This window comes from Onychostoma macrolepis, chromosome 03 (genome assembly GCF_012432095.1).
Source record: "Onychostoma macrolepis isolate SWU-2019 chromosome 03, ASM1243209v1, whole genome shotgun sequence".
Taxonomy (NCBI): domain Eukaryota; kingdom Metazoa; phylum Chordata; class Actinopteri; order Cypriniformes; family Cyprinidae; genus Onychostoma; species Onychostoma macrolepis.
This window is the reverse complement of record NC_081157.1, coordinates 46,699,113-46,721,664: the sequence shown is the minus strand read 5'-3', so window position 1 is coordinate 46,721,664 and position 22,552 is coordinate 46,699,113. Positions and strand designations below refer to the sequence as shown.

The window sequence follows — 22,552 nt, the reverse complement described above, 5'->3', positions numbered from 1 at the left end:
GTAACCACAAATTTAATATAGGTTTATTGTAATTAGTTTAATATTTGTCGCTAAACTATGGCAACGATTAAATATTTGTTTTCTTTTCAATGTTTGCTTTGTTTTCCTAAACTGAACCACCTTCAATATCCCTTTGAAAGAGAACTTTGTAACTTTTATTAAACGAGTATTAAAATGAGTTCAATGTAGCTGTAGGAGTGTTAAATAAAAAATCGGTAACACTTTACAATAAGGTTCATTAGTTAACTACATTAGTTAACATTAACTAATAATAAACTGCACTTATACAGCGTTTATTAATCTTTGTTAATGTTAATTTCAACATTTACTAATACATTATTAAAATCTTGTTAACATTAGTTAATGCACTGTGAGCTAACATAAACTAACAATGAACATCTGTATTTTTATTAACTAACGTTAGCGAAGATTAGTAAATACAGTAACAAATGTATTGCTCATGGTTAGTTCATGTTAGTTAATACATTAACTAATGTTTAACTAATGAACCTTATTGTAAAGTGTTACCAAAAAATCAGTTGTTGCATTTCTATTGGTGTGGTAACAGCTCTTAATTCCAAAGATAATACAAGCTAATCAGTGTATTCATTAGGTTGCTTTAGTGGCATAAGGTATTGTAAGTATACAACAATGTGACAATAAAACAATGCTTTTACTTTTGATACTTAAGTACTTTTAAAAGCGTACATTCATACTTTTACTTAAGTAAAAACCTGTCTTTACAACTTTCACTTGTAGTGGAGTAGTATTTGACCAGTAGCATCTGTACTTTCACTCAAGTAATGAAGTTGTGTACTTTGTCCGCCTCTGGTCAAAATTATATTCTCACATGCTGAAGACACAGTGATAAACACACGTCTGCTTATGGTGCTGATTGTCAGTCTTATACAGAGACGCCAAACCAGTCTCTGCCTGTTCTGTTCTGAATCATCCTCATTTACAATTACTGTCGCAAGGTAATGACAAGAAAATGAATTTACATTTTAGATACACATTTCTTAATTTAGCAGACACTTAACCAAAGAGAGAAATATAACAAAGTGATGCAACTTCATTTTAAAAGCTATAAACTACACCACACACTAAATAATTATTATTACCATAATGAAGCGTGAGTATGTTATGTGCAAATTTGAAATGTAAATAAGTATGTGTGACAAATAAATAATAGTGTTGTGTGTTCCACTATTATTGTCAGGTGTTCATGAGCTGGATTGCCTGAGGGAAGAAACTGTTCCTGTGCTGGTCGTTCTGGTGCTCAGAGCTCTGTAACGTCGACCAGACAGCAACAGTTCAAAGAGGACGTGTGCTGGATGCGAGGGGTCCAGAGTGATTTTGCCAGCCCTTTTGCTCACTCTGGATAAGTACAGTTCTTGGAGAGTGGGGAGGGGTGTACCAATGATTCGCTCAGCAGTCCGAACTACCAGACAGTTATTGATAGATTCAATGTAGAACTGTTTCAGCAGCTCCTGTGGCAGGTTGAACTTCCTCAGCTGGCGAAGGAAGTACAGCCTCTGCTGGGCCTTTTTAACAATGGAGTCTATGAATGTCCCACTTCAGGTCCTGAGAGATGGTGGTGTCCAGGAACCTGAATGACTCCACTGTCGTTACAGTGCTGTTCATGATGGTGAGTGGGGGGAGTGCAGGGGGGTTCCTCCTGAAGTCCACGATCATCGCCACTGTTTTGAGTGAGTTGAGCTCCAGGTTGTTTAGACTGCACCAGACAGCCAGCTCCTTAACCTCCTGTCTGTAGGCAGACTCGTCACCGTCCTGAATGAGGGCGATAAGTGTGGTGTAGTCTGCAAACTTCAGGAGCTTGACAGAGGGCTCTTTAGATGTGCAGTCGTTGGTGTAGAGAGAGAAGAGCAGTGGGAGAGGATGCAAGCCTGAGGAGCTCCAGTGCTGATTGTATGAAACATATCACAGCGAAGCAATAGGTGTGTTCGACGTTAAGTGGTGCTGCGCATACAGAGCTAAAGTGACAGAGCTTGATTCATTTTTACCATAACCACGTGATCTGTGATGTCCCAAGCTTCATTTTCACACACAACCACGTGACTGCTTCATATTCTGATTCAAATAACACAAACCCATTGCACAGGTTTGTCAAAACAGCAAAGTGAAAAAAGTGACGTGACATGTGGCCAAGTATGGTAACCCATACTCGGAATTTGTGCTCTGCATTTAACCCGTCCAAAGTGCACACACACATACAAATAAAAGCATCATTTATTCATCATTTATAAAACCGATACTAAATCAAACCGGTTTCACACAAGTAATGTTTACTGCATTATACTGTGATCAATGTGTAATTTTCATTTTCTTTTATAAAATGAATTACAGTAAAAGTAAAACAAACTAACAAAAATAACATCCTTCCTCTTTGTCTTAATGAAGTCCTGGACAAATACTGCATGCAGGTCAAATCCAGGAACTTAAGTGCACATCAACAGCTGAAAGACAAAATGTTCTGATTGCTGTCTAACAGATGAAACGTTCATTAAGTGTACGAACATCATTTATTCTATTTAAGCAACATGAAGTAAAAGATCCGTTCATCAAACACAGACGTCAGAATCGTGTTCTGGGTGAAGTAGTTCAGTCTAAAGGTTTAACATCTTTCAGCTTGATTAAAACATGTGAACACTCATCAGGACCTGCAGTAACTCTCACTGGATTAAACTCTCTTAGACAAAGTACAAATGTTGGCTTGTTTGTTTAGTCCTGAAGTATGAAGGTCAAGATGCCAAAGTCATTGTCATTTGGAGAGATCATATTTTCAGCTCTGGCTTTGTGCAACGTCCTGCGCAGGAAATCCCTCCGTTTGCACCACTCCTGAAGCTCCTCCTCACTGTGAGCGAAGTCACAACTCACACCATCAGCACAGCCATCCTCCAACCTGTCAATCAAACACCACAGCCAATCAGGACAAGGACCACTGTTAATAACAAACCCTTCATCGTTGATGATGTTGATCGATTTGATGATGAACCTGGGACAGATGGAGAAACAGGGTCCAGGGAAGCGATAGGACCAGGCCAGACTCTCGTCCTCTCCCTCTCCGCTGAACACTCTCTGCTTGTGTTTCTCCGTGTAGATGTGCTGCTGCCATTGCCGATCACTGTTGCTGTGTTTCCCACACAGAGAACAGTAGAAACTGTTTAGCTGTAGTAAAAAAACACACAAGCGGCTCCATTAGCATCGCAGTTGCCAAGTCTGCATATTTTACACAAAAAAAAATTAATTAAAAAATTCACAGGTTGTGGGTTGCCATTATTTGGGCTTATATTAAAAAAAAATATGATTGCTTGTTAGAAAAACCTGACAAGCAACTTTGTTTCTTTAAATTTATGGTTGATTTTTTTTCTTTTTCCAATATATTGTTGACACTGTCTGTCTGCTCGCAGGTAAAAGCCAACCAGTGCAATAATTAATGTGCTCTAGGGTTATTCGTCATCGCACATCAAGCCCCCTCCTCCCCTTTATTGGGGTAAAAATAGTTTTTAACTTGCAGACATGTGACGTTAGTAGATGAAAACAGACAAACAAGGCCACCAACAAAAATGTACAGAGATGGAGGAAACATGGGAGAAGGTGAATGGTGCAGGGGAATAAAGGGACCTATTTTAACTTGTAAAATATTTTTATAATGCTTTAATCATTAGCAGTAATACTAATAGTAGATACATGGTTCAAGTTTATTTTATTATAAATGGGTGGCTATATTAAAGCTCCCCCTTAGTGCGTCTTGTTTTATTCTCCATAACTATTCTGCTCACAGGTGATAGTGTGTGTTGCTTTGTTGCAATTTAATGATTTTTGTAAAATAACTTATGTTTTTGCTCTTGAGTCTCCGAGTGGTTTCAGTTTAATAATAAATAATTGATAAATAATATAATAATATCAGGCTTCTTTTTGAAGCTGCGGTTGCTTATTTAGCTTGCGAGAGTTGGCAATACTGATTAGCACATGTGAGGACAGCAAACATGAGGATGGTGAAAATAAACCTGCAGGAACGTACCATTGCTTCAGCAAAATCTGTCGGCATGGTGATCTGCTTCTCTTCCATTGGCTGGGATGGTGAGGTGTTGTCAGATGCTCTGTTCTGATTGGAGGTTGAGAGCCAGTCGTCAAACACCTGCTGGATGTCCCTGTCTGCAGTGGAGAACATGTGACCTCAATCATTAATTCAGAAACTTAATCCCAATTTACACGTGTGTACAAAGTATGAGAAAGTACACTTTGTCATAAACTTAAGTGCCTTATATCATTGGAATCCTTGGCTCAAGAAGAACAAATCATATACATCTACAAGATTTCTATCATGAAAAAAATATCCCACCATATTGAATATTACTATTATTTTTTTTGGAAAAACCAGTTTTAGGTTTTTTGCCCAATAGGAAACAAAACAGTGCAGAAAGATTCTCTAGAGATGAATATCAGTTAATTTTCAGTAACTTGACACGCTGGCACAAAGGCCTGCCAAAATGTTCAAATTGGGCATGGTCACTTTTACTTAAACGGCTATGACTGTTGAATAGAATGATGTATCTTCACCAAATTTGGTGCATTTATGTATAGGCTCATTCTGAGGACACATGCAAAGACCTGCAGAACTTGGCCACCCTGTGGTGTTAAAACAGGAAGAAAAAAAAAAACTTGGCCCTAAGTATGGCCCCATTGGTACGACTGACTTGGGGTTAGGCAATGTCTTTGTGCCAGCATTGCCTATTGTTCACATATTTTGAAAAACATAGCTATCATTGGCCAAACAAATTTCAGCAGCTATTAGACAAGCTTAACAGAGGCTAGTCAGAAGGAAAACTTGTGGCCTGTTTGACTCATGGTTCCAGAGTTCTGTACAAATTGGGAAAAATGGCCACTGGGTGGCGCTATATTCATATTTTATATGAGTGTAAATGAGTGTATAATGCAATGTTTCACACACACACACACACACACACACACATAACACGCAACATGCATATCATACATTAGATTTCCTCACCCACCTCAACTTTGCCTCAAGAAATGCTGGCAATCAAACTGTTTGTTAAATAGGCCGTTTGATTTTTTTAAAGACTAATCCTACTTTCTAACTAAATTCTACTTTTCTCGTCTTAGGTTTTTAAATCTCAACAAAACTAGTGAAGTAGAACTCTCATTACTGCCTAGATCAATAATTATCAAAAAAAAAAAGTTGAACTTTAGTATTTGGATGGCTATAACAGGGTTTCCATAAACAAGTGTACCCAAAATCGTATAATTCCTAAATCAAACCTCAGAACTTCACAAAATTTGGTTGGTATATGCAGCATATGACTGTGACTGAACGTCAGTGTTGATTGTGTTTGATTTAATGCTCACGGCCGTTGTTCTTCATGTACGTCCACAGATCCTTCTCCTCCTGACTGTGAGCGAAACTACAGTTCCCGATGTAATTGCATTTACGCTGCTTCATCACGTGGACGCAGATCTGTGAGGAAACATTCAGCGTTATACTTCAAGAGCTCAGTTTCAGTGTTAAAAAGTACAATAAATGTCACATACTTTAAGTAATATTCTAAACGGTGACTTCGACTTCTACCAAAGTAGATATGGTAAGATATCTGTACTTTTACTCGAGTATGGCTTTCAGGTACTTTATGCACCACTGGTTTTTACTCACGTCGTATTGTTGAGGAAAAGTCTTGGCAAAGGGCAAAGGTCGCACTGCGACCCACTTCTTCCTCTCTTGGGATTTGACCAGTAAAACCCTCCTGTCTTTGGTCCAGCTGAAGAAAGACAGACAGAGGAAGAGAGTGAGGCGGTTGTGTTCAGGTGGGGGGTGTGTGTGTGTGTGTCTGTCCATCCGTCTGCACCTGTGTCTGGCTTTAGCGGTGCAGTATTTCTGCGCTCGGTCCGGTTCACTGACCAGCCCGTCTCTCCAGCACTGACCGCAAACAAACTTCATCATCAGCTCCAGCCTGTGACCTTTGACGTCAGCACTTCCTGTTGCCTGCACAGGACCCATGTTCCCATTCGTCTCATCCATTCTGATTGGACTCTTTGATTTGGCGGCAGTGATTTTGTTCGGTGAGTGTGAAGCTACGACCGCAGGCTGATGGAAACACAATATAAATAGAGTTGGGAAATGTTTTATAAAAATAAATGTACTAATTACTGCTGTTTACTAAATCAATCTTCACTAGCATCGTTGAGAAACCTCTAACACCAAGCATTAAAAGAATCCTCCCTCCAAAAAAAACAAAAAACAAATTCTCATGCCGTGCACTCAAACACTAATAATTGAGAAGAAACTCACACGCTGTTTGTTCCAGTGTTTTTTAGACTCCAGTACGACCTCTTCATGAGTGATTCCTAAAAACACACACAGATGAAGTTTGTTTAGTTTCATGTGTCTCCACCTACTGGATCACTGATGTAATGCAGTACCTCAAACACAGGCATAGATCTCACAGAACAGATGCTGGTCTTTTTAGTATTGACGTGTTATTTTAACATCAAACTAATTCAGTGTTTTTAAATGACAATTGTTTTTAAAAACCTTTAAAGCAGTAAAACATTAGGTACAGTTGTGGTCAAATGTTTACATACGCTTTATTTTTTTGTTTTGTAATAGTTGTTGAGCCCCTTGATTGTCCTGAACAGTTTAACAGGGTTCCCACACCTTGGTTAACTTCAAATTCAAGGACCTTTCAAGGACTTTCCAAGTTCAATACCCTCAAATTCAAGGACTTAATGAGGGACATATTTCAAGTGAGAGCAAAGGTTACATTGCGTCACCTTGTAAGATACATTGTTACAGTTTCCATGTGTCAAACACAACTATGCAAAACAACTATTTTTTTATTTTATTTTTTTTTGCATTTATTTTTGGCCATATGACAGAAATCTGATATTTGTCGTATTTCTGTTTTGCATAAAATTGAATAATATTTGGTACATACGATACTGTATTCTAAAATGATCTGATATTAACTTTTGCATGGATTTTATTGAAAAGAGCTTAGGCTCATGTAACCAGAAGTTTTAAGATATATGAATATGCTTAAGTTTTTCTTGCCTCATGGCTTTACATTATCTTAACAAGCAAAGCAATTCAACATTACATCCTTTGGGTCTCTGGCAAGCCATTCTTTGTAATCTTCTTTGGTGAGCCAAATATCTTGAAATTTGCATTTTCCAGTCATCAAGTTTCAGTGGTTTCAGCCTATTTTTGCAATGTTTCACGGTGTGTCTGTGAAACGTTGAGGTACCATCTTAGTAGTTTCGTGTGTGTGTGAACGTCATGGCAACGAACAACACAAAGTACCTCACGTGGGAAACACTTAACGTAACGCATAAATGTGCAACGTAAATCAAGCAAGCTAGTATGCACAAAGTGTTGGCAAAATAACACATTAGCGGACCGGAGGGAATATGGAATTTTCAAGGACCTGTATCTATGTTTGTTTATTTTCAAAAACTTTCCAGGGCCTTGAAAATTTTTATCAGATTCACAAACTTTCAAGGATTTCAAGGACTCGTGGGAACCCTGGTTTAACTGCCCACTGTTCTTCATAAAAATCCTCCAGATACCATAAATTCATATGGTGTTGCAGCATCTTCGACATATTTGAACCCATTCCCGCAGTGTACTGATTTTGAGGTTATAATTTTGAGATCCCTCTTTTCACACTGAAGAAAACAGAAGGACTTGTACACAACTATTACAAAAGATTTAACATTCACTGATCCTCAAGAAGGAATGCTTTAAGAGCGGGGGTGAGAACTTTTGAACTGGATCAAGTTTTTATTTTGATAAAATTTTTTCATTTACTACTACCCTTCAGAAGCTACAGAAGACACTTACATGTTTCCCATAGGACAAAATAAGCACAATTTACCCTGACTTTCAAATTCAAAAAGTTTTCTCTGAATCTGGCGTTCACACAGATACTTGACTAAAATAATGTTTTTTTTTTTGTTAGTTTTTTTATAAACTCCAAATGTCATGTTTGTGCAATTTTATACTTCTTTTTTGCCTTCTGAGTGAGTGAAGTATGCAATGATTCCGGTCACATGACAGTAGCAGGTGTAAACAGCATGTTGTTTGTGTACCAGTGTCTCTCTGCAGGATCCAGATCTGCAGCTCGATGAGCGAGTGAGCGAAGCAGCAGCCGTCCTTCCTCATACAGCCAAAAGCGAGCTCGTGACGACACACGTCAAACTGACAGTGAGCGTTCAACGCTCGGATCTTACTGTAACTCACAGCACTGCTCTTCACCACGTGAACCAAACACCTGACAGAGAGACAGAAAGATACACACTTATACCAAATGATCCAGGATCGTTCAGTTGTGACACCTTTATTAACGCGTGACAACGAGCGTGCTGCGTTTCTCACGTACTTCTTCTTGTCAAACTGATGTTGTGTTGGTACGTTCGCACACAGAGCGGGATTCTCCTTCCAGCGTTTGCTGATCATTCTGGGTCTGCAGTCAAAACAGGCCTGTGGAAGGACAGACCACATGTGTTTCAGTATCAGAACAGAGGGTTTAAACAGAGATGTGTTTCCACTGAACGCCTCGTTAGAAACACATGAACGTTCACAGCACTGATCCAGGTGAATCAGCTCATTATTTCAACTTTGACAGATCTGTAGAAAATAACGTCACTCACATGAGAGGAAGACTTCAGTCAAATCAATGCTCATGAAAGCTACTCTTTATATTTTTATGCTGCTGTTTTATAAAGATCCCATGATAATCACATGCGTTTTAATGAAACCATTCTGTTGAAAAATGTGACCCTGGACCACAAAACCAGTCTTAAGTCGCTGGGGTATATTTGTAGCAATAACCAAAAATACTGTATGGGTCAAAATTATTCATTTTTCTTTTATGCCAAAAATCATTAGGATATTAAGTAAAGATCATGTTCCATGAAGATATTTTTTAAGTTTCCTACCGTAAATATATCAAAACTTCATTTTTGATTAGTAATATGCATTGCCAAGAACTTCATTTGCACAACTTTAAAGGTGATTTCCTCAATATTATGATTTTTTTGCACACTCAGATTCCAGATTTTCAAATAGTTGTATCTCGGCCAAATTTAGTCCTATCCTAACAAACCATACATCAATGGAAAGCTTATTTCGAAAAAAAAAAAAAATATTGACACGTATGACTGGTTTTGTGGTCCATGGTCACAAATATGACAAGAAACATTGCATTTCAACATTTTTGGAGAAGATCTAGAATAAGTATGTTTGTTTGAAATCATGATTATAGTCTAATGTTATGTTAATGTTACTGACGTTTCACAACAAGCTTTGCTTAGTTTTGCTGATTTAAATTAATATACAAAGTGTTGATTATTTGGCTTAATTTCGCATTGTTGTTGTCAAAATGTATATGCAATTTTAGCTTTTGTTTCCTTTAAAGTATAATTGACTAAAATTAATGAATATGACATTAAATTGACAAAATTTAAATATTTCTGTCAGAAAAAAAATAAAATAAAAAATGACTAAAGGCCCATTCACAACACAGACGGTAACAATACAGATATAATTTTAAACATCGTTCAAACTATATAACAATAGCATAGTCCAGACCACAGCTATAATGATAAAGACACAGAAACAATATCCCTGGAATCACTGTGGTTATTTATTTATTTATTTTTTTCCAGCTGATGAACTATAACAACACCACCAGCCAATAACAATAAATCCTTCAAAGAGCTCATGCAATTAAAGCAGCAAACTCCAAAACTGCAGCGCAATCATAATAAACAGAACGTTATCATGTGATACTTATAGCTCCTGGCAGCTACATTGAGATCACATGACCAGCAGTAACACCCGATTATAAGACTGTTTCAAATGTGGAATAATCCATCAGTATAAAGCTCAAGACTTGTAAAATTATGTGTGCTGTTACCTCACAGAGGAACATAAACATGCCCGTGTGTATGTTCAGTAGTTCGATGACGCTGAGTGCTCGTCTCTCGTTGGTCGAGAGTGGATTGAAGAGCAGCTCTCTGACCAGTAAGCCCCGCCTCTCCTGCGTCCACACGTCAATCTCTTCTTGATAATATGCAAATGTGCAGCCCTCGCCGTACTTACACACCTGATTCTCCAACACCTCTACACACACACACACACACACAGGGAGGATCACATCACATTAAGGTACTAGTTCATCAGTCACTGACCAGTTAACTGGTGACGCACCTCTACAGAGCACAAAGGCTGCCTGGAAGTTGTTGCGAATTGGGCGGGGCCGGATCCGCCTCCAGGGCGAGTTGGCTCCGCCCCTCCTCCTGCACAGAAGAAGATCCTTCTTACAGCTGTGAGAAACATCAGGCTTGAACTCAAAGTCCAGCACACCTGGACCTGAGAGAGACACACAGACAGATGACAGATAAAACAATAGAACAAAGGATGGAACAATTAGATTGCCAAAACAAAAGACAGAATGATTAATAGACAGAACGATAAATAGAGCGACAGATGGAAAGACAGAGTGAGATAAAATGATCAATAAAACGATAGAACGATAAACGTGATAGATAAAATGATAAATGTAATGATAGATAAAAAATTATATATAAATAGAATGATAGAAAAATCAATAGAACAAGAGATGAAGAACGACAAATAAAATAGATAAAACAATAAAATGATAGATAGAACAAAAGATAGAATGAAATTATAAATGGATAAAACAACAAATAGCAGGGCTCCAGACTGCGACCATTTTTTCTGCCGGTGTGACTAAATTTTGTGAGCAGTCGCACTGGCGCAACCACAGCGTTTCCCAACTCATAAGCGCTGCCATTTCTGTTGCATATGAGAAACATCAGACGAGAAAAAAAAAAAAAAAAAAAAAAAGGGTGACAAAACCGTGCTACTCATTTGAGCTGTGCAGCCACAGCACGGACCGGTTAAAAGTTGTGGTAAACAACCACTTATTTAAAATGCAAACAGACATCAAATTACCACTATAACCAGTAGATGGCAGCAGAGAGGCACTTACTGGCTTATTAATCATTCATTTCCACTTTTTCTGCTTTGTATTTTGATATTATAAAATCACTATTATAAAATATCAAATCATCAAGAAATCAAATTGTGTCAAAGTTTTGCAGTTTCCATGTGTATGAAGTAAGAAAAGTCAAAGTGCGTTTAAAAAAAAAAAAAAATACACTTTTGTTCAATTTGGAACTGAATCAAAGTAAAGAGCATTCTTTTGAAAATAGCTGAAGATGTCAGTCAGTTCACTATAATAGGCTACTATAAAAGAATAATGGTACAGTTAATGAGAGCAGAATATACAATTTTTTCATATAAAAAAAATATATTTTGCTCGTTACTGTTTTGCATAAAAGTAAATTTTGGACGCTTCCCAACTCAAGCTCAGTGCTTTACTCTCAATTGACCTATCGGTAAGCCCCGCCCCGGTAAGTTGCTCACTGTCTTTCAATGACAGCTGCAGTGTGAAAACCTTGTCCCACGATGTTTTTGCACAATTTTGGACACAGAAGGCCACCAAATGGGAATTAAATATTCCATGGAGGGATTTATAACATATTTAAAAATAAATACGGTGGGTAACTCGAAGCAGGGTTTACAGATCACAATGCAAGCGGAAGAAGTCTCATATTACGGTCGGTCATCACAATCGCGGATGACAACATGCAGGATCAACACGGTTCATGTATCGCAGGGTACGATTAAATTAATGCACATTTAATCAGTTTAATATGGAGAGGCACTGAAATGTAGACCTTCGTTTGTGTTTTTGACCTACACTGTACAAGACGCGAGAACAGTCCGCTATTTAGGTTGTACGTTAGCATGGACTCACTAACTTTAACGTTGAAACCTAAAGATGGCCGAGTTCCGCTCCCCGTGCATCTGATACTCAACTGCCATTGAGTAGTCTGCGTTCGAGGGGAGGGGCTTACCGATAGGTCAATTGTGCATTACCAAGAAATAAACGTGTAATATTATTAGTAACTGCACTTGTTAATGCAAAACAATAATATTTTTGATTAAATTATCTTTGTTTTTAATAACCCCACATATCACCCCCCAGCACTACCAAATCTGCTTCTTGCGCCACCATCTGTAGAACTTACTAGCGCTTGTGCCACTGCTCACAAATGTTAGTCTGGAGCCCTGAATAGTATGATATATAACAATAAACAGCAATAAAACAACTGATAAAACAACAATTAGAAAGATAAAATGAAAAACAGAATGACAATATGATAAAACAACAAACAGACAGATAGCTTGTAAATAACAGAATGATAAAATGATATATTAAAATATTATTGATAAAATTATATATTATTAATAAACATCTTAAATGATAAAATCTTTTAAGATGTTTAAGCAAACTGTTATATTTTGCATGTTATTTTTGAAGATATATATATATGCACTTATGTTGTGATCGGATTCACTGATCTTTTTTTTTTCCCCTTCAATTAATGTTTGTGTTTTGTTGTTTGGTGTTGTGTTTTTTTTTTTTTTGTTACCATGTTGTAATTGTGATACATTGTGGGACCCCCTCGAAAACTAGATGGTACATCAAGGGGTTAATCCTAATAAATAAATTCAAAATAGTAAATAAAATGATAGAACAATAGATAGAAGGATAGATGAAATGATAAACAGATCTATAAAACAATAAAAAGATGACAGAAGAACAGGCAGATTGTGAGTGTCTGAGTCACCTGTGCTGATGAAGCAGCTGCTGCAGGCTTGAGTGAAATCATGCGTTTGTTCCAGCGGGTTCTTGGACAGACTGGACAGAGTCGAGGTCACATGACCATTCCTCTGTAACAAACACACGCACTCTAATTAAACAAACAGAGATGTACTAACGCTTTCGCTTCTTCAAAAACATCAAACTTACCATATGAGGAGAATGTGTCAGTTTGACTGACGGCGGAAAACTGCGACACACTTTCCCACCTGACAGAGAAACAAACACATGAACATCATCATCACAGGTTCAAGTATCACACAACAGTCTGCGTAGGTTTAACGGTCAGACCTGGCAGAGTGAATTCAGACAGCGAATCGAGCACGTCTCCTCCCACCACCAGAGGGCGCTGCAGGGACACAGAGCCGCCAGAGGGACAGATGGAGTCCAACGCGTCCAGATCGCCGCTGGAGCAGTCCGAGCTCAGCTCCGGTTTAGTGAAGTAGTCCAGAGAGTTCAACTGACTCCCGACAGACGAGAAGAAGGCAGGAGGAAGACGAGGCGACGAGAAACACAGCAGACCGCTGGGAACGACTCCGCTCTGAGTGCCAAACAGGACAGAGTTAACTCGTCACCATAAGATACAACATCTACAGTGTTTCCCATACACTGATTTATTTGTGATGGGCTCCCACTATATCAAAACTGACCACAACAAATAGATTTTCCAAAAGGCTTCGACTTCGTTTGAATAAACATGAGCACTACACGTTTCAAAATCGAAACCCGGTGCAGGTGTTTTTATATCACTGTATTTCTGAAGGAAACCGACTGTCTTCAGAACATTTTGGATGTCGTTTTCATTTCATCTTACATTTAATGCCTGATAAAGCAGCGTTTGTGAGCGGAGCTCTGTGAACAGCCGTTACCAGGGAAACCTCTATTTCCCTAGAGAATGAATTTGCATATAGGACTGTCAATCGACTAAGATATTTAATCGCGATTAATCGAATGATTGTTATGAGTTAGCTCGTGATTAATCGCACATTTTTATTTGTTCTAAATGTACCTTAAATGAATACTTTAAGTTTTTAATACTCTAATCAACATAGGCATGGACAAATATGGATGCTTTATGCAAATCTATGTTTATTATTAGTGAAACCTTAGTTAACGGAGAATGAAGAGTAGACATGTTTCAAAGGTCACAGATGTTTTTCAGAGAACTTGTTCATTGTTCAAGGAAAAAGAAATACCAGGTTCCCATTACTTCGGTAGCTACTTGAATGTTATAGCCTACTTGAATGTAAAATTAGAGAAGCAACATAATATCTGTGGTTAAATGAAGGCCGCTCGATGAACAGAGCAGATGCACACAGACAGACAGACAGACAGGAGAGAGAGAGAGAGAGAGAGAGAGAGAGAGAGAGAGAGAGGTACGCGTCCTGGGAAAGCAAGACCTCGCACTCGCACGGCAGTACCGACGAGTCTCAGAAACTAAAGGTTTGGGTGCTTTTTTGAAGGTTAAAAAAAAAGTCGCTAAAGGGTTCTGCAAAATCGCTAAGTTGGCAACACTATGCATCGCCATTTCTCCAACTACGGGCTAGGCCACAGGTCAAACTGAAAATGCATGTTGCGTTAATCATGCATTAATAAAATTAGTGCCGTTAAAATGAATTTGCGTAAACTTTGACAGTCCTAACACATATATTAGGAATGCACCGAATCCAGGATTCGGATTCGGATTCGGCCAAATATTGGACTTTTTGACGGGGTTCGGTTTCTGCCGAACCTTAAAAAAAAAAATCCACCGAACCCTTAGCTTGCATTAAGCGCGCTACACTGGTCAACGTCACGCCGCCGTTGAGTACGGGAAGGTGTTTAAGGTGGACCGTTCGAATGCAGTATATGTGAGAAAGTGAAAATGGAACTCGTGAGCAGGAAAAGTGTTGTTTGGCAGTACTTTCAGTTGAAAGAAGGCGATTCAAGTCGAGCTACATGTTCAATTTGCAATGCCGATTTGTCTCGTGGTGGCAAGGACCCCAAACAATACACAACATCGCCGCTGTTAAAACATTTGCGTATTAAACATCCGAAAGAATACGAGTTGTGCATTAAAATAAAATAAAAATGAAAAATACACTGCTGTGGACGTTGTTTACTTCATTAATGTGTTTACTGTGTTAATGGTCTGAGGATGGGAGTAGGATTCGGTATTCGGTTTCGGGTTCGGCAGAATCTTAACCAGTGGATTCGGTATTTGGCAGAACCCCAAAAATCTGGATTCGGTGCATCCCTAATATATATATATATATATATATATATATATATGTACACACATACACCGACACAGGGTTCCCACTCTTTCATGAACACCAGATTCAAGGACTTTAAGCACCATTTATTTTATATCGAGCACCTATCAAATTCACACGCCAGCATATGTAACCATATGTTAGTGTCATGAAAGACCTTACAGTACTAAACATTTTACTTACACTTAACATTTACATTAAAAATTTCAGAGTAATAATGTTTTGAATGTGTAGGTTTCATAAATTTAGACCGTTTTGAGCAGTCGTGTTCAAAGGAATTTAATGAAATCCATTGAAGTTAATACTGGTAATATTCAAATACAATTTTTAAAATATTTATAAAATATGCATCAAACTGGTTTTTGCTGTAGTTCTTGTACAAGATTTAAATTTGAAAGAATTTGCAAGTTTTAAATTAATAAAAAGTGGTTAAATGTTGTAATAACACTGTAAAACCTGTTAATAATAATAATGCATTACATTTATATATCGCTTTTCTGGGTACTCAAAGCGCTTTACATAGAGGGGATCTCCTCATCCACCACCAATAGAGACGTTACTCATTAATAAATAACTCAAGTCAAAATTATTTTGTAAATCCCATTGTTTCATCTTTGACCTAGAGGAATGCAGGTGCTCAGACATGCAGCTGCTCAAAATTTAAATATTTTTTAAAAATATATGTCATGAACATTTTAAACCTTGTACATGTGCAAATCTGCAAAAAAATATAAAGAAAAGAAATAAAAAAATAGGACTTTCTATTTGCTTTTAAACTGTACTAAGCCGTTTTTCTTATTTTTCAAGTTCTACATTTTCTCCTTAGCTCAATGTCGCAGTAAGTTTTGGGAGTTCATTTTATTCCATCTCCTATCCTGAAAAGTCTGTCTTGCAGAGATTGACTAAAAATGAGCTCCTAGAACTTACTGCTATTCTGGAAGATTAATTCTTCAAACAGTGGTACACGAGAATGTGGTGCTGGTCCTTCAAGAGTCACTCTCAACTCATCCGTCTATAAAAATTAGTCTTCATGTATTTCACAACACTTCAGCATGTTATTCTTATTAAGTGAGGGTCATTTTTTAGGATTTTTTACCCAAGCAAAGTCTCTGAGAACCTGACACCTTGTTATTCTGGAGACTCCAGGAAGGTTGCAGTTCTGGAAAATGGTGGTACTGGAGACTATATTGTTCCTGATGGTTTCACACCTAATTCTTCACATTAATTCTTAAATTATTTTGCAGTTACCTTGTGTTTTTTCTTCTCCACCTGTTTTTCTAACCCTGCTGACCCAATGAGCATTTCGCTGACCAATGGTCATGTCTTAACTTTACAATTTCTGTATTGCATTGGCTTTGAATATTTCTCATTGGAGATTTAATAATTTTTGACTTTTCAGTTAAATCTCTTTTTTTGGCTCATTTTATCTGTAAAAGAAAACGTGCCTAATAATTCTGCACACATGAATATAAGGAGTTTTTCACTTCCAGCCTTCATGGACAATTACATATCACTTATAAATGATTAAATACAAAATTAATAAGATCGATGTGGTTTGGAATTGGTAAAATGTTCTCTTTAAAAAAATATGATCAGAATATCAACGTGCCTAATAATTATTCCCGAACTGTAAAGATGTGCTCACTTTACAGTGCGCGTGATCGCGAAATCGAAAGTGAAAGTGAACTGCGAGCGCTCATTCAAATGTGATTTCAATACCCCACATATTAATAGCGCGAAAATTATATACAATATAGAATGTTTGCGGGAGCGGGACACACACGTTGAGGTAGCGGGCGGTAATGGTCAGAAACTCAGCTGGAGCCACTTAAGAAAACTAGGCTACACGCTACGGTTTTTTTTTGCGCTACCCCATCTTTGACAGCACATATAGGACAATTTTTGAAATAGCGCCATAAACTAAATTTATTTCAAATTTAATTCAAGCACTTTCAAGGACCCATTTTTGTTTTCAAGTACTTTCCAGGCCTTGAATCCATATGTCTGAAATTCAAGTACTTTCAAGAAGCGTGGGAACCCTGTATATATATATATATATATATATATATATGTGTGTGTGTGTGTGTGTGTGCCGCCACAAATAGAGTGTAAGACTGTGGGAAACACTGCATCTATGTCTGGTTAGTTAGTGGCTCACCTGCGATGCGTCTTCCTCTTTAGACATGCAGTCCAGCAGACTGTCCAGCTCGTCTCCCATCAGCTCATTGTCCTCCAGCGGCTGAGACACGGGCACCGAGAGCTGCACGGCTCCAGACAGACACAGGGCCTCATGGGAGTCGCTCACAGGGACCGGAGTGGGTAAGACAGGAGACGGCCAATCAGAGTCCGCTGTCAGACAGAGAAAACACTGAACATGAACACTATCAGCTGCAGAGTTAGACTAGACAGTAAATACGTTTGTACTTTGTTAAAATTACATATCAAGCTGTAACAATTTTTATATCATTCATACTGAAAATAGATCACAGCAACTTTTTAAAAGGAGTCTCTTCTGCTCACCAAGGCTGCATTTATTTGATCAAAATACTGTAAAAATAGTGAAATATTATTACAATTTAAAATAGCTGTTAAAATGTAATTTATTGCTGTGATCAAATCTGAATTTTCAGCATCTGATTTGCTGCTCAATAAACCTTTCTGATTATAATCAGTGTTGAAAACAACTGTGCTGCCCAGTATTTTTGTGGAAAGTTATGCATTTTATTTTTCAGGATTCTTTGATGAATAGAAAGACTTGAAATAGAAATCTTTTGTAACATTATAAACCTCTTTACTGTCACTTTTGATCAATTGAATGCATAATTTCCTTCAAAAAAATTATACTCCCCCAAAATGCTTGTACATTAATGTTAATTAATGCATTTGGCAGGCAGATTTATCCAAAGGCACATTGCAATGAAAAAAATGTTATCAGTTGATGCATTCTCTGGGAATTGAGCTCATGACCTTGGTGTTGCTAGCGTCACACTTTACTGTCTGAGCTACAGGAAAACATGCCGCATTCCTACTATTAGTATGATATTCAGTCTCTTTGAAATACCTGTGGAGTCTGTCACTTCCTCCAGCCCAACAGAAGAAATCTGCAAGCAAACACAAAAGATGTCTAAATCTACTCATCAGCTAGCTGAGCTGTAATCCACAGATGTAATTCATGAGAAATTAGAGTTTAAAATCATAGTTTTTGTTTCCTGCCTCATCTAAAGGTGACGGCGCAACACAGTCGTCCTCAGATCCAGCTGCTTTTCCCCTCTGAAATAGATTTCAGGAAAATAAAACTTCATAATACGATTACCTTTCTGAAACATTTCGAATTGCACTCAAATAGAGTGTTAAAAGGATTCTGGGTACTCACATGAGAACTGATGTATGCTTTTCTGTTTTTCAGGCCCAGATTGGTTGCAATTTCCTTGGACAAATTACTGACTGTCTGATCCTGAAAAACATAGAAAATATTACAGAGACACAACAGACAGAGATCACAAGCCCCGGACTGTCACATGACCCCAATACAACTAATCAAGAACATGTTGTTTAATGAAACAGATATTTAAGATAGCAACAAAAGATAAGAGTTACAGTTGAATAGTAAATGAGTAAATTATTCTCCCTGACTTTACCAAACAAGAGTTTAGAATGAAATCAAGTAAATTAAGTTGCAATTTTATTCCTAATTATGCCCAATAACCATTTATTTCGGTTTAATTCCTGAAGTACTTGTGACATTCTAAATGTTTCTGAATGCTGAGCATTTATTTATTTACTGTAATTAGTTGTTCATAAATTAGTTTACTTTAAATGTTTTGATTTTTTTTTTTTTTTTTGACACTGCTTTAAATTAATAATTTACATATTTAGTTTCATAGGGGTTTCAGTGATGTAGATTAAAGCACTAACAAATAAATACTAATTGTTGGCCTTTTAGTGATATTAAAAAAGTATGAAATAGAAAATATTGGAATGGAAAGAAGGAAACAATTTCATCAATGATTGCAAAGAACATCTCAAATATTTTAATCTAAAATACAGTAAAAATCTAGTCAAAATGAACACAGTATTACAGTTTTTCACAGATTGTTTTATGTATATATTGTGTCTATATTCTGTATTTCAGTTAAAAAGATAATAATAATAATAATAATAATAATGTACATTTATAGCAATAGTTTGGGTTATATTACCTTGGCTTTAAATGACAGAAAATTGAATGCCAAGGTATTTCTAATCTAACAGCTGACTTGAAATTTGACATCTTTCTCTCTTCTGACCAGCATAATCAATCTTACAATGTTTTTTTTCCTCATGCAAAGTCATAGAGACACTATTAGGGAAAATGGTAACAAAAAAAACAAAAAAAAAATTATTGTGGTTTCCATTCACCACTATCGAGGTTTGCCAACTCTGACGACTTCTGAGAACCCATAAATGTGAAAAGGGTCCATTAGATTACAGAAGAATTATAATAAATCACATTTATTTAGTATTAATACATCAGCACACACACATTTATTTATTTCCATAAGGATAATAACAGATGTGTGTTGTTTACCTGCGGTGAGGCCAGCAGACATGCAGTGCTGCAGTCGTACGCCTCTCTCAGTTTCCCAGACTCCTTCAGACACACGGCCTTACGATACAACGCCTTAGCGCTGTCCTTACACACCTCCAGAGCGCGATCACAGTCCTTCACACCGCTGTCAAACTCACCCTGACACAGACAGAGAGAAAATACACATGACTTAATCTGCAACATAAAATGTGTGACCCTGGACCACAAAACCAGTCATTAGGGTCACATTTTTTGAAATTGAGATTTACGCATCATCTGAAAGTTGAATAAATAAGTTTTCCATTGATGTATGTTTAGGATAGGACAGGACAATATTTGAAAATCTGGAATCTGAGGGTGCAAAAAAATCTAAATATTATATAGAAATATATATAGAAAAATCGCCTTTAAAATTGTCCAAATTAAGTTCTTAGCAATGCATATTATTAATCAAAAATTAAGTTTTAATATATTTAGAGTAGAAAATTTACAAAATACCTTCATGGAACATGATATTTACATAATATCCTAATAATTTTTGGCATAAAAGAAAAATCCATAATTTTGACCCATACAATGTATTGTTGGCTATTGCTACAAATATACCTGTGCTGCTTATGACTGCTTTTGTGCTCCAGGGTCACATATAAAGCATCCAACAAGAACCTTAAAGGCCAAAATCCAGAAACGAACTGAATTTTAGCACTTTCGTCCTAAAGCAAATGTTTTTTTTGGATGAGTTTTTGGTAGAAAATAACCTCAGGATATTCTCACATTTTATTCTATGACATAAAATACATCAATGAAACCCTCTTGTATTTTTTTATTTTTAAAAGCTACCATGGTATAGTTTGTTTAAAGTCTATGTTTGGCTTTTATCTTCTGGTCGTTTTATTTAGGCTTCAAAAATGAATAAAAGGATCAAAAGAATCTGAGTGATGCTAACTTCCGGTTCGGCCTACAAAAGTACATGGTGTCAAATTCACCATGTTCTGATGGACGGCCGCGCGGTTGATGTACAGACTCTCCAGCAGGGCGGCGGGAACGTTCAGCCCCTCGGCTTGAGCGTAAAGCGCCACGTTGACACCCTCGCTGAAATGATCACATGCCTCAGTCCAGACGCCCTCTCGAAATGCAGCATTGCCCTCGTCTAAGAGATCACACACCAGCTGAACCACAAAGCCCTGAAGAACAACAGCAGCACAGAAGAAACAAACAGACAGCTTATTATAGAAGACCGTCTTCAAACTGGTCCATTCATGCAAAAATGACTTCACTTAGCTCTACTTTAGAGAGAAAATGTGAATTTGTCTGCATTTAGATAAGCGTTTGTGTGCAAAATATTTCCTCAAGCCCAACCTCATAGCCTTCAGGGTCCGGATAAGGCAGAGAACATCTGTAGACACGAAAAACAACCAAAAATCAACACTGTGATTGAGATACTACAGTTAGCAGGAGAGAATGACGCTTAAAGTACAAGAAAAATAAATTTTTTTAGTACTTGATGAAGCTCAGCGCTCTCCGAATCTCCTCCCGGCGCTTATGACGCTCACCGCTCATGTTTGACCATCACAACCCTGAAAAACAAACAAACACGTGTGCTAAAGTTCACCATTACCAGCTGTTCACCGTTACAGTCTCAAAAAACACCAACGCTTTCTTAAAAGTGTGCATTATAAACCAAACATTTGGTGTACACCAAATATTAAAGCATTAAAGTTGTAAATAATTACATGACAGTGTACAGTATATTTATGCATTTACAGCAGTGTTTTCCTTTGTGTCTTTTGAGACAAAGCCTAGCTGGCTACCTAGAGAGCATTATTATTATTATAGCATGCTGCTATCCCAGCTATCACAAGAATGTTAGCAAAAACATACTTTGCTAACAAAACTGTAAATTAATGAAAAAATTATTCTAAACGATCAAATCTTTGATTATTAACTTACATTTTCAAAAAGTTTTAAAAAATGTTTCAAATATGGTTATGTAAAGAAAACATTACAGGAATGTTACATTTTATCTTTTTTTACAAACATGGAGAATTTACTTCTGAATCACCAAAAAAGCTCACCCTTACGAAAATTAACCAAAGATTTATTGTAGTAAAAGTGTAGTAACTTTTTTTTTGGCGTATAGCCACAGCTTTACTACTAAAACCATCGCGGTTAGTAAACCATGGCTCATTTGTGGTTACCATGGTTTAACCACAGTAACCATATTTTGTTTTTTTGTGGATAAACCATGGTTATTTTTCGTAAGGGCAACTATGTTTCAGAAAAGCGTTCCAAAAACAATGTATAACTAACGTTAATGTTTTTGTGTTACGTTATGAGAACGTTATAAAGACGTTAACTTTAAACGAACGTTACTGTTAGAATGTTTGTAATTTTGAGAACGTTAGTGAAAGATCTGAGAACGTTCCCTTGACTGGGATGACACTCAAAGCCGTTACTGTAGTAGAAGGGAGATCACTGGAGATTTGAAACACGCCCAATCTCACTCGACTTCACTTCCTCCCACAGACAAACAGTTTCTGCAAAAACGAAACCGAAGCAGCTGGACATTCAGAACGACAGTCTAATAATCCATAAAGCCAGCCACAAAAGAGCACATATATACCCTCAGAACAAGGTCGCACTAGAATCACAGCGGAGAACTCACAAACTTTCCAGATGACTCTGAACTCACCTGTGTCTGGAGAAATAAGCGACAAAAAGCGCTTTCCTCTGAGTTTCGCGCGTGTCTCGTTGGCGGTTTGTGTGTAAAGCATTAGAGGAATGACTGACAGCTGATCAATCTCAAGGCATTTGCCAAACGTGTGTGACCATCGCACCGCTCCCTCGCTGTGAACCCGACCGATGTTTCCAGCTAATAATCGTTTTCCACGAGAAGCGCGCGGCGGCTCCGCCAGGAGGCGCTCGACCTTCGT

General features: G+C 37.5%; 1 protein-coding gene across 1 annotated transcript; it reads right to left on the bottom strand.

Annotated features, from left to right (window-relative positions):
* Window positions 1-2,232: 2,232 nt before the first annotated feature.
* On the bottom strand, window positions 2,233-22,488 carry zc3h7ba (zinc finger CCCH-type containing 7Ba). The gene is made up of 23 exons (XM_058769237.1): window positions 22,312-22,488; window positions 21,121-21,196; window positions 20,979-21,015; window positions 20,606-20,803; window positions 19,620-19,778; window positions 18,426-18,506; window positions 18,266-18,322; window positions 18,114-18,153; window positions 17,211-17,401; window positions 13,089-13,338; window positions 12,948-13,006; window positions 12,766-12,868; window positions 10,253-10,414; window positions 9,960-10,165; window positions 8,421-8,521; window positions 8,131-8,312; window positions 6,332-6,387; window positions 5,889-6,127; window positions 5,696-5,801; window positions 5,395-5,503; window positions 4,046-4,179; window positions 3,017-3,189; window positions 2,233-2,923 (listed from the first exon to the last, which is right to left on the bottom strand). The coding sequence occupies exons 2-23, from the start codon at window positions 21,177-21,179 to the stop codon at window positions 2,743-2,745; spliced, it is 2,883 nt and encodes a 960-aa protein (XP_058625220.1). The 5' UTR covers window positions 21,180-21,196; window positions 22,312-22,488; the 3' UTR covers window positions 2,233-2,742.
* Between the last annotated feature and the right edge of the window lie 64 nt (window positions 22,489-22,552).